At 29.7% G+C, this 13,087-nt stretch overlaps 3 protein-coding genes across 3 annotated transcripts; 2 read left to right on the top strand and 1 right to left on the bottom strand.

Annotated features, from left to right (window-relative positions):
- Positions 1-278: 278 nt before the first annotated feature.
- LOC123291937 lies at positions 279-6,014 on the top strand. The gene is made up of 6 exons (XM_044872404.1): positions 279-466; positions 3,245-3,370; positions 3,755-4,367; positions 4,632-4,772; positions 5,014-5,362; positions 5,714-6,014. Exons 2-6 carry the CDS (start codon positions 3,301-3,303, stop codon positions 5,975-5,977), a joined length of 1,437 nt encoding a protein of 478 aa, XP_044728339.1. The 5' UTR covers positions 279-466; positions 3,245-3,300; the 3' UTR covers positions 5,978-6,014.
- Positions 6,015-8,183: 2,169 nt separating this feature from the next.
- LOC123291649 (GTP-binding protein 128up) lies at positions 8,184-11,324 on the bottom strand. The gene is made up of 7 exons (XM_044872009.1): positions 11,164-11,324; positions 10,801-11,097; positions 10,495-10,734; positions 9,360-9,528; positions 9,164-9,293; positions 8,500-8,622; positions 8,184-8,434 (listed from the first exon to the last, which is right to left on the bottom strand). The coding sequence occupies exons 1-7, from the start codon at positions 11,203-11,205 to the stop codon at positions 8,332-8,334; spliced, it is 1,104 nt and encodes a 367-aa protein (XP_044727944.1). The 5' UTR covers positions 11,206-11,324; the 3' UTR covers positions 8,184-8,331.
- A 29-nt stretch (positions 11,325-11,353) lies between these two features.
- LOC123291604 (mediator of RNA polymerase II transcription subunit 10) lies at positions 11,354-11,949 on the top strand (the record flags this gene model as incomplete). The annotated part of the gene is made up of 3 exons (XM_044871943.1): positions 11,354-11,547; positions 11,607-11,690; positions 11,751-11,949. Coding segments are annotated over 3 exons (468 nt in total), but the record flags the coding sequence as incomplete, so codon positions are not given.
- Between the last annotated feature and the right edge of the window lie 1,138 nt (positions 11,950-13,087).

Below are 13,087 nucleotides of genomic sequence, written 5' to 3'. Positions count from 1 at the left end.
ATCACTATGCGTTCAAAATTTTATAATTTCACTTTTAGAAAAAATAAATATATTTTAAGTGTTATTCAAAAATGTCTAAAAAGTGATTTTAATTAGAAAATTATAATTTTTTTAATTATCCATTTTGGTTTTTAAATATTTAATTTCATCCATACTGATGTTGGATAACAGCGCAGGTCTTTTCATGATTGTTGCCTGTTGTTGTTGGATATGCGCGCATGGCATATTTTACATCTGCTGGGTAAGTTTTTTTAATTGTTTACATTTTATACAAACGCGTACGTTTGATGCGACACGACGAACGACGGCAATGACTGATCAACTGCTCATTGCGTTTTCGTTTCAGTATTGCGTCAATCCTTTCGTGTGTTTTTTTTTTTTTTGTGACAGTATGAACACGTTTTGTGTTACTTTTATGTTTTTTTTTTAAATTTTTTTTATTGGATAATTTAATTAAACTAACGGGGTGAGTTTCAAAAACGCTCAAAATTTGATCTTTATCACATGTGCTTCGATCCATCCGTTAAAAATTTATTTAAATATTGCAAATATATATATATATTTTACTCTTATATTGAAAATTTATTTCATTTTTTATTATATTTTTTGAAATTGTTCAACTGCAGTGTTGTAGAATTCGAAATCTACTTAAAGTTAGGCAACTTGACTAACATATGTGCAGAATTCGTAATTTAATATACATGAAAAACGAATAACTTTTCTGCTATCTTAAAAAAGAAATCAATCGTTTTAGCCAACTTTTTGATTAATTTTCAAGTACATATTGAATTTAAAAAAATCATTATTAACATATTTTTAATGTTACCTAGGAAAATATTTATTTATTTTTTGATAGTAATATTTCTGTAATGTTTTTTTTTTTCTTTACTTTGTTGAGATAAAAATAATTTAATTTGAATTTATTAGAGAAAAAGGTATGTATAAAGATATTATGTCATCTATAATATTTATTAATTTATTATGTCATACTCTGTGTTCATGAGAGAAAAAAAATTGTAAAAATACTGTTTATTTATTTATTTTTGTTTATGATCACTTCCATCGATGATCTCATTGAATAATAAATTACAGAAATGTTCGGTAATTTAGGTGTTACATCATTATAAATGGAAATGGTAAATTGATAATCTGTAAATATCAAGTATTGTATCTAATTATGGCGTAAATATAGTTCAGTTGGATTTCCTTTCAACATTTAAATCCAGTGATCTATCTGGAATTTATTTTATTAATTATTAAATATCATAGGACTTGATAGAAGAAATATCCAGTAATGTTCGATATTAGCCTCTTTTCTTATCACGAAGCTATGATAGGCAACTCAGTACTTGGATATGTCATATAACAAAATATCCACCAAGCACTGTCCATGATTTAAAAAAAATCCAGGACTACATACTTACAAGTTTCCTATGAGCATCATGGGCGTACTGAAGAGGAGGGAGGGCCTTTCTCAGCCTAGGCTGTCCTTACATTTAGTTAATAGGACAAAAACCGTTTGTCTTCATCTCATAAATTTCAACATTCTGCCCTTGAGAAAAAAAACACGTATTCTTAGTGTTGAAGCTAGAGAGTTTACAAGAAAAACTTTCGCGCAAGGAACAAAATTTTCAATCAAAAACATCGCTTATATAATCGTTCGATTTTAAAATTCATTTATAACGTTCGAATAATTATTGTTTGTTTATATAAAACTAATTGTGAAATAGTATGTGGGTGTGTATTAGTACAGGCGCTGTTTAGTCTGAGAAAGCAATAACCGATTCTCGAGAAATATTTTCCTTTTCAATTCCTTTTCCATAATTAGTTATTCCTAGTATCATAATTCTTTAGCGAGAATTTGCTTTTCAAATTTTTAATTAAGTTTAATTTACAGTTACTGACTGAAAGTCTGTGTCGATTTAAGCGAGGAAGCGTGGTGCAACCTTGGAACTTGAAGGACGTTGTTTAAGTTGTTCTACCAACACGCGTATGGAGCTTTGATTTTAATACAGAATAATTCTGGAAATTTTTATTTCTTAAAACTTAAATTTTTTTTTATTAGGAAACAAGTTTTTTTACTTACCAAGTATAATAACGATTATGATTAAATAACTTTAATCGATAATCATGATTAATTATTTGATCGATAATTTTTAATCATTAATCAGCTTAACCTTTTGCGGACATTGGTTTAACCTAAGGCTCCAAATCTTAATCGTATGTGAAAGATCTTACTCAACTTAGCCAGCGCCTGCAATACTATATTATATATTTATTAAATCGTTCTAGTGAACGGTTTCAAGCAGTTTTAATTTATGTATCGATATCAATTTATCAAAAGATTTATGGTAAATGCATGTACCAATAAATGTTTATGCCACGCTTATATGAAAATTAAAATAAAAGCATTAGGTCATAATACAATATTCTAATTAGTAATAGTGTTTTGAAGGTCAAAATTGTAATTGGTACCTGCATGTAATTGAAATAAGACGTATCTGTTATAATTATTATAAAAGGTTTTCCAATGAGAGCACGCGAGCTTGAAACTTAAACAAGTTGTCAGTTTTGTATGAGCTCATCAAAGTAGGTTATATATCTTTAAAAAGAAATAACTCATTTTCATATCAATTGCAAAAAAAACAACGTTAAAATAAATCAAATATACCTTTTCTTTTAGCGTAGACATAAAAGTTTGATTATGGTTTTTAATTATATAAAAAAACAAAGCAATATAATTTCAGCTTCAGATCCAAAAAAACGTTTAAATTCGGTTAAATCTAAAGTCACAAAATTGTCCCTCTTAGGTAGACAACATACATGTCCAAGGAGATGGAGCCATGACATTGTGTCTAGTTCTAACCAAATAACCAAAAGTTGCAGAGTTTGATGGGGAACATCAAGTTCTGACTTCAGATTGGGCTTAGTTCTCCGGGTTGCTTTAATACCAATTTAGATCCTAAAAGGTAGGAGGTAGACAGAAAACCTACTCCTACACCTACTCTTACCACCCCTATAAAAATAATGATGGATATTTTTTAAAAAAATAAGAGGACAAATTGCAAAAACCAAAAGTTTCACGACAATTCTACTTACAAAATAAGCGAGCGTGTACCATGCCTGCCTATCACGCCCATATCTATGAGAAATTTAAATAAATTAGTTAAAAAAAATTTATTTAAATAATAATTTTATTGTTTGTATTATCAATTTATTTTCAGACATAAAATTTTGATTTCAGACAATAATGTATTGAATTGAGTAAAATAATATATTGATTGCTCAAAATCGCTCAAAATGGTTGTTATGGAAGAATTTTACCATCTGGTAGAGGCGAATCACTTTACCATTAGTGGTATTTGGAAAAGTAAGTATAATCTCTTTAATAATTACGAAGCATTATCAAACTGAAATTGGGATGCATATCTTTTTAGCATTTGCGTCGATCGATAAATATTATTATTAAATAAACATATAGGCAATGGAATTACCTAAATCATATTGAATTTTTATTAGTGCCATATCTTCAGTGACACTCGCAAGATTAATACAAAGCGATTGACGTTAGAATCATTAAGATCGATTCAAGCATTTGTTTTCTATAGTGTGCCTAAAAAAACACACGTACATACATATATAGATTAATAAACACATTACCACTCCTTTGCGTCGCGCAGAATTCTGCAACCATAGAATATCAGTATTTTTTAAAATTAGAATATTCATTTCAGTGATGACTTTTTTTTTCCAGTATTACCAATGATGTTTATAATAGTTGGCTCATTGTGCGGCATAATATATGCATTTACCTTAGGACGTTTTAAAGAACGTTTTAATAGACGTTGCGTATTTTTTTCATATTTTTATACTCCATCAAAGACATCAACAATTACAACAAGAACCTTTACGGCTGATGATGATTTTACCCATCAACAACAATGGAACGAAACATTATTTGGCCGTAGCTATAATATATCACTTCAAATTCATAATAACTTAACGAATAATATATCACATTTCTATAACGAACGTATGTTACCATCATCGTTTATCACAACAGATAATAATAAATTGATCTACATTAATGATGAAAATGATAATAAAGAGAATTTAACAAAATTATTACATATTAATCAACAAGATTATGAATATGTATATTATTTAGTGAATAAAACAATAAATGGCACAGTCAAACAAATACAAGAAACACGTGTTGAATTACCAAAATTAGCAGATATATTTTGGACTGATGAGAGTACCTGTGATTTTTTACAATTTACACCATTAATGTGTAGTTTATTTGGAATAACACTTGTCGCCTTTTTTGTTATGTTTGGTAAAGGTGGTAATTCAGCAACAAATGGGTAAGGATTTTGTAAACTTTAAACATGCTTAACAAATATGAGATGCCGACCCCACAACCAAGTCCAGCCTTTGCTATCTAGGCTAAAAAGCATGCATTTGGCACACTTTCAGGTATACTTATTTGATTATTTCGAATTTCGAATATGCCCTTTTTTTATTTTGTACAAGCAAGCAATTTTAACATTGAAAGTTTTATTATTAATTTTTTGCGCTTTATTAACACTGCTATTTGATTTATCAACAATTCCTTTTGCTTATTTCAGTTTACGTAGTCCGTGGAGGATTGTAGGACCAAGTTTAATTGCTACTACTATATTCGCAATATTAACAATTATAACGTTAAATTATCTGAATAAAGGAACATTAACATTTTGTCAAAATTTCGTACAAACCTATGATAAAATGTAAGTATTTTCAAATTTGATCTATTTTGCGATTGAAGTTTTTGAAGTATGAAGTAAAGAAATTGTCAAAAAGAGGCACCCGCCACCGGCACATAAGAAATAGAATCGCAAAACAAAATGTATGTTTTATACGTAAAACGAAAAGTTAGTAAAAAATCATGTAAAAGACTCATTCATTTACATAACGTCATAAAGTTAAAAATTCGATTTTTTTATATTTATTTTCAAATTTATTTTATAGGCCTTGTAGTGAAATATTAAATACAGTAAGTAATCGCATTGAAAAGGATCATGAAAGAATGCTATTGAGAAACGATGGATATTTAATACAGCATGGTTTAACCCGTATGGCAAATGGAACTCTCATTATATCGAGTAGACCGGATGAATCAACAAAAATACCTTTTAATATAAGTGCAAAACATCTAAATCACATTCGGTGGTTAAACACACACGAATTATATTATTTATCCGAGTTAGTTTTAGCAATTGGAATGTCTGCATGGATATTATGTGCCGTATTTTTAATAATACGTATGGTCACAATCATCGATTTTCAATTAATTAAAGTAACTGTATCGACGAATGAGGTAAATAAATAAAAATTTTTATTCATGCGGAAATAGAACTCTTTCTGCACTTTCTGACATTTTTGTGCAACTAGTAAGAGAAAAGTAACTAACCCTGCACGCAATCGTAAAAAAATTACTCATTTCGAGCTAAGATTTCTAAATTCTTCTTATATAGTAACTTCCAGTCAATACTCCCTGAATTGCTAATAATTCCCGGTTTGTACCCAATCTGTTTAAGAATTGGAACAAATTCGAAATTTGATTCACAATTCAAATAATAATTATATAAATTTGTAAATTACAGTTAATTTTTTGTTTTGTTTAATGTAATTATTAGCCACCTAAATATAAAATATTTTTATTTTACAGAAAATTATTCCTACGAAAAATGTTAAATTTATTAGTACTCCTGAATTGCAAACTATTTTTAGTCGACAAGACGATGAAGCAGAAGAAGAACCCGACACTGAAATGGAATTAATATCGCATAGTCCGGAGGGAGAAAACTCACAAATTACATTAGCTAGTCCAGATCTGTTCGAAGATGATACTGAAGACAGTAGCTATGAATTAATTGATTTAAAACCAAAAATTGCAAAAGACCAACAAATCAGACAAAAGGAATTTGTTTGATAAAATTTTTAAGAAAAAAACGTCGTTTAAATTTTTTTAATATTTAAAAAAATATGTTCTCAGGCTTAAGACTATCAATATGTAGGCTTAATTCTAACAAAAAATAAGATCAAATCAATCAAAATGAAATTGTTTGATACAAATTTTAGAAAAACGCAAGAGTTTTACATTAAGAGGTCATTTTAATGTTATAAAAAACATCTCTTACTAAAAACGTAACTATATTTGTAGTTCAATTTCAAGTTGAAACTCTCTGCCACGGTTACAATTCTTTGGGAGATGTGCTGTACCACTCTGCCGCACATTGGCTGATCGCGAATAACAAAGGAATTTTATCCTTGAGTACTGCAATTGTTGGAAGATTATTGTAAAAGTGTAGTATGCTGCAGCGTATATGGGTATCATATCCCTGACAGTACAAAGATGGTGCGAACTTTAGATGATACCTCTTAATGGAAAACCCTAGAGTTTAGATATTCAAAATATTTTAATTTAAGTATTCTCAACTGCCTTAAATATATGCGCTCAATGTGATTTTAGACAAAATGTTTTTTAATTTCATAAAACTTATTCAGCTCAAAATTGTTATATTTTGTTCCCTCCTTCAAAAAATCCAAATCCGAAAATGATAAAAATTTTTATGCTCTCTTTACCTAATTATTCGACACATAAAATAACAAATTGATTTATGTAGAAAAAAATCCACAACGTGAAATGGATGAAGAGACGTTTGAAGAATTAAATATTGCATTTGAAACCGAATCATCTCCGGACCCAAGCTCAATTACATTAACAAGTCTACATTCAAATGTAGAAGATGAAGAAAGTGAAAATAGTAGTTATGAATTAATTGATAAACCAAAAAGTTCAAAAGACCAAATCAATCAAAAGGCGCATAAACATGTTAAGTACAATTTTTAGAAAAATATAAATTTAGTATTTGTTATCAAAATATTTTCGATATGTTTATAATCTTTATTTTAAAATTTGTTTTATTTATGTAATTTATTTTTTTCTTAATAAAACGTAACTAAAAGAAAGCACACTGTGAACTATTTCACGCTATTAAAGATGTATATGATGGATAGGCCGCAACCAACTAGCTTAATTAGCCGTTCAATTAACAGTTTAGCCATTTTACTGAACAGCGCTGTTTAACTTTTGGGCTGAATTTTATTCAGACATTGAATCAAACACCTAGGTAATTGACTTATACCGATAACGTTCAACTACTTGCCAAGCCTAGCCATTAAAATTCAGTTCCACTTTCTTCACAGTTTGATTGCGATTACGTAAAAAAAAGTACATGGAAGGATGTAGTGACAAAAATTTGAAACTAAGCGTGGTACTAATAAAGTCTGGTTTTCACTGCATGAGTTGCAGTACTCGGCTACAAACTATGGCGACGAAATTTCACGAAATCTTTCTTTGAGAGAGACTGTGGGAAGTAAGTCGCCTTTTGGTGGCCAGGGATCCAAAAATGTAGTTGTTAGCTTGCTATGAATCCTAATACCAGTTATATTTTAAATAACGAAAATAAACTATTTCTAATATCAGATATTTCATCTTTTTTTATCAAATAGTCATCCTATTACATGAATGGTCTAAGCATCAACCAGCCAGTTCATTAAATGTTGTATTAGACGCTATGGCTGAATATCATTCAGGCCGTTGAACAGCGCCGTTTAGTCAGCATCAAACCTTTGAAATGCAAGTTTCTTAAGATAATATTAAATAAAGAAATGAACTTATACTTACAATTAGTGCTGACATATTTCTAACAGTAAGTCCCATTTTTAGTGTATACTGTAAGTAAAATTTGTCAGGGTACTACCGGCAACATAATAGCAGTCATCACTAGGAAACAGTTTCAAAGGTGTAGAATGTGAGAGTGGATCATCTTCGTTAAGTTATCATCATGATGAACCTCATTATCTGGAAATATTTTTCTATTTTTGCCCATATTTCCTAGATCAATTTTTGTATTATATAAATACGTATTTTGGCTACCAAGTAATCATCATCAATATGAATATGCGTTGCTAATTTGGTGACGGTTTGGATAGACACGAGTTCAAAAAGTCGTTATAACTTAATCTAATCTTAAGAATATGAACCAAGAAGTCTAAGGTAAAAATTATAACTTCTACTTCTTGAAATACAAAACACATTTTACGAATAAAATATTTAATATCAATATTATTTTCAATACATATTCATTTTGCAATGTTCCATTAAGAGATCCCCATATACAAAACGAATATTAAGCCCAATATTATGTTATTCAAAAATTTCCATTTTCAATGAAAGATTTTTAAGCATTTTTGTTCACATCGTAAAAAAAATAAAACATTTCAAACTTTCTTTACAATTTGTACAACATCTTCGTCGCACAAAACGTGATCAATACCAACTTTTTGTGGTTGATGTTTTACAGATGAACCCCAAACTAGAGCACTGTATTAGAGAAAAATAATAATTTTTAATTAATTGAAAAAATTTTTTGTTTAATTTAAACTTACTATTTAAATTCTTTTGCAATAGTGCGATGTAATTTATTACAAAAATCTTCAACAGTTGTTCGTTCTGAATGTAATACAATTGGTGAACTGTAATCGGGTAATTGTCCTTTTGGTTTTGTATAACTGAAAAACAAATTCAAATATTACAAATGCTTTTTAATTTACGTCTAAGATTGTGATATTTAATAAAAAAAGTCCGTTTAATTGAAACCGATTTCAATGCAGTTTTGTTTAGACTAGAATATTTCATACAATTCAATTGACCCGAAGACAAAAGATCCGCGCGATATTTTTGTTTCGAAGGCAAAATAATCCGAGAACAAAAAATATGTATGCAGTAATTAAGAAATAATCAAAAAAAAAAAACCAAACGATTAATTAACATATCTACGGACTACAGAGTGGCGTAGATATTTACAGGATGATCGAAGTGGGAAATTTTGGGTTCGGTATGAAAAACATTTACAGAAAGTCATTTTCCTAGTCATATAATAAAACTATAATATAGTAGCTCGAAAATAACTCCTATGATTCAATGAACATTTTAGGATGGGTTAGAAAAAGTTTCCCAGAAAAGCCATTTTTCTATCTTATATTGCGGGATCCCTTAAAAAAGTTACACTTATACTTGAAATTATACAAAAAATCTTAATTTGCTACTTACATTCGTACTAATTTTAAATATTCCCACATTTTTTCTAATAAATCATCAAAATTCCATTTATGATGAGCTGAAATCGGCACACAATGTGGAATCTTATAAATAACATCCAATTCTTCAATGCTTATTTGATCTATTAAAAAAAATACAACAATTTACAAAAATAAAATTCACGAAACGGCTATTTTTATTATCTTACCTATTTTATTGAGTAAATAAATACAGGGTACGTAAATTCGATTACCCTCAATAACATCAATTAAGTCATCGCTGGTTGCATCGTATCTTAATGTAATATCAGCGTTATGAATTTTATATTCAGATAAAATTGTTTTAACTGTTTCCGAATCCAACTCAGATTGTGCACACTAGAATATATAAATTTTATAGCATCGTATTTCATGAGCTGTGACATTCATCAAATTAATAACCAATAAAGAGTAGCCAGGGGCGGATTTACGAATTTGCCGCCCATAGGCAGGCATCAAAGTGCCGCCTTTTTTTACAAACAAAAATCTGTTTTATTTATTTGGAAATTGAAAAATATTAAATATAATAAATGAAAGAACTTTTTAATCATAAGTAAGGCTTACAAAACAAAAAAACAAATCATTTTTCAATTATTTCAATGTACGTTTTTACGCCGGACTTTTTCAACAGCAAATGTATCGATGATTTTGTTCAGATCAACTTGTAGCAAAGTTTCAACTTCAATACACATTATAGCCATAGAATTTAGTCAGTTCTCTTTCATCGCGGAACGCAAATAAGTTTTGATACGTTTCAACCATGAAAATGAACGTTCCGCAGTACAATTTGCTACTGCAGTGCAAGTAAGCATTCTAACAGCGGTATCGATGATCGGATACACCTGTTGCAAGTTCTGTTCGTGCAACCATTTGCCTAGTGAAACAGGATTGGTTGGTTTCCCATTTTGGATCGAGAGTTGCGAAGTGAGACTTCAGATGTAGCAGTTCTGGAACGAGCGTATCATTGAGATTGTCAGGATAGTGTGCACGCAAATTTTAGACATGGTACAGTTGACCAAAACAAGACGGAAGGTTAGGTTATAGTATTTCTGAGAAACGTTCTTAAACTTCCAGGATAGTGACATTCGCGAACATAGTGACTAGATAAAGTTTAAGTGAAGTTGCGACTTTTTCAAATGATTGTTTCACTCAAAATTATAATAATTGAAACGAATTTTTTGCCGTCCCATTTTTTTTTGGCGCCGTAGGCACAGGCCTACTTTGCCTACGCATAAATCCGCCCCTGAGAGTAGCAATCGATCAAACTTAAGTAATGACGTTATTTTAAAACTTAATTATACAAACCATTGAATTTAAATTGATTCCACCTTTATCTTTCCGTCGAAAATTAATATTTGGTGGTTGTTTATTCAGTCGTAAACCAAAACCTTCCAATTCATGTTCCAATAATTTTTTGTGGTGTAATGGTTTTAAAACATCTAATACCATAAAAATAAGACTGCAAGTGCGAGCGACGGCAATTACTTGTCGACCACGACCTTTACCATCTTTAGCACCTTCAATAATTCCGGGAAGATCCAATAACTGTTTTTCAAAATTTCCGTTACAATCGATTTATTCTTAAAGAGTTTATAATTATAATAAACCTACTTGAATTTTAGCACCTTTATATTTAATACATCCAGGAACAGTTGTTAAAGTTGTGAATTCGTATGCGGCAACTTCGGAATAAACACCGGCTAGTGTACTTAACAAAGTTGATTTACCGACAGATGGAAAGCCTACAAAACCAATACGAGCATCACCTGTTTTAGCCACATCGAAACCTTCGCCGGTTGCACCGCCACCACCTTTGGGTGTAATTAATTCCCGTCGTAATTTAGCTAAACGAGCTTTTAATAAACCCAAATGTAAGGCTGTTGCTTTATTTTTTTGAGTGCGGGCCATCTAATTAACAAATTTAATTATTAAAAAAAATGTCCAAAACTTATTTGTGAAAATTTTATACATTACCTCCGATTCGATGGCCGCAATTTTTTCCAAAATTGTACTCATTTTGTATTTTTAATTATAAAGTTTTTGTTAGATGATTTGTCTCAGCTTGAAACCTCGTGGACTCCATTAGAAAAATCTACACTCTACAGTGAAAAATTTGGTGTTGTTCTTGTTATGTTGGTAATTCATGGTCTCATAACCAATATTTATTTATTATTATTGTCAAATTTTCTGTCAATTTCACAATCGAAAAATTGATTTCACAATCATAAGAATGGCATCGTCTTCTCCGTTGGAAAATTTAGAAACTCAATTAGAAATGTTTATTGAAAATGTACGACAAATACGAATTATTGTTAGTGATTTTCAACCACAAGGACAAAATGTCCTAAATCAAAAAATGTACTAAATTATTTTTTTACTTAAGTTTATTCAAATTTAATGATATTATTTCATTTTAGACAATCTTTGGTTCATGGTTTACAAGAAATCGACAAATTAAAGTCACAAGTAACTGATGTTCATGTTCCATTGGAAGTCTTTGAGTAAGTAATTTGTATTTATCCTAGAATTTTCAGATGTATAAATTTGTTTTTTAATTTCAGTTACATTGACCAAGGAAGAAATCCTCAATTATATACAAAAGATTGTATAGAAAAAGCATTGGCGAAGAACGAACAAGTTAAGGGAAAAATTGACGCGTATCGTAAATTCAAAGCTAATATGCTTTTAGAATTAAGTCGAACATTTCCTAATGAACTGAATAAGTATCGTGCTGTAAGAGGCGATGAATAGAACTTAAGATGTATGTTTTAGATTTAATTATTTTAATTATTAATTTGATATTATTTAAAATAAATTCTATTTGATAAATACGATGTTTTATTTATCAACCATATTTAAATTGTGCCCTACAAGCTACTACATAGTTACGCAGAGATGTATATACCAAATCTAGATTGCCAAATTTTTTGGTTAGCTATGCAAACGTTAAGAATAACGCACGTTAAGTACAACATGCAGTGAAATCTAAGATCATAACGTTTGCGCTTAACTTATTAATAAAATTGATAACCGAATGGAATAACCTATGCAATATTTATTTCAGAAGGATCGGATGGTTTTAATTCAAACGATTCAACGTTTGCGATATTGGATACAAAAACGAGTTAAAACTATTTTTATTTCTTATTTGATTTTTTCCTGCTAATAAGCTCAAAGTTTGAATAGTTTCAACTTCTCATTTTATTTATTATTACAATCTGTCTACAATATATGGTAAAAGTCGGATGAATATATGATTATTTCAATCAGGGCTGCCAGATTGTATAATCGGATACAAAAAGGGTATAATATGGTTATTTTATGTATCCAGTTTGTATAGCAGATTGCCTTGTATAATTGGATACAAAAATAAAAATTCAAACGTGAAGTAAATTTTGTCAGAGTTAAAATACCGATTATTTGAGATAACAAGAGATCGAACATTTCTTAATCGTAGATGGCGTGATGAGATTGTCGCTCTTTCGAAAACTATTCTAATCGAAATTGGCGCTGTCTAAGTAATATTCGTTAGCATTACAAGTAAACGTAAAAGTGACTTTTTAACCCAGCGCCACTTGCTTCTGGAACTGTTTTTTAACAATTTTGTCGCTTTGTATAATGAGATTTGATTCAGTATAATTTCAGTGACCGAGCGGTATAAAATAAGTTGGCTCTACTGGCAGCCCTGGTTTCAATATATATGTGCCCCTTAGATTATCAATATCGATTTTGACTCATTAATATTGATTGTGTGAGGCAGGTCTTACAAAAATGATAAATTTTCATACCATCCATTGTAATATCATAAAATAAGAGAAAATAGAATATAAATATTAAAGAACTTGCTATAAACAATAGCTTGTGTATAACCTAGCTGTGTTTTGCAACGCTTAAACTT

The sequence above is a fragment of the Chrysoperla carnea genome, chromosome 2 (genome assembly GCF_905475395.1).
Source record: "Chrysoperla carnea chromosome 2, inChrCarn1.1, whole genome shotgun sequence".
NCBI classification, from domain to species: Eukaryota; Metazoa; Arthropoda; class Insecta; order Neuroptera; family Chrysopidae; genus Chrysoperla; species Chrysoperla carnea.
This window is presented reverse-complemented; position numbering and strand designations above follow the sequence as displayed.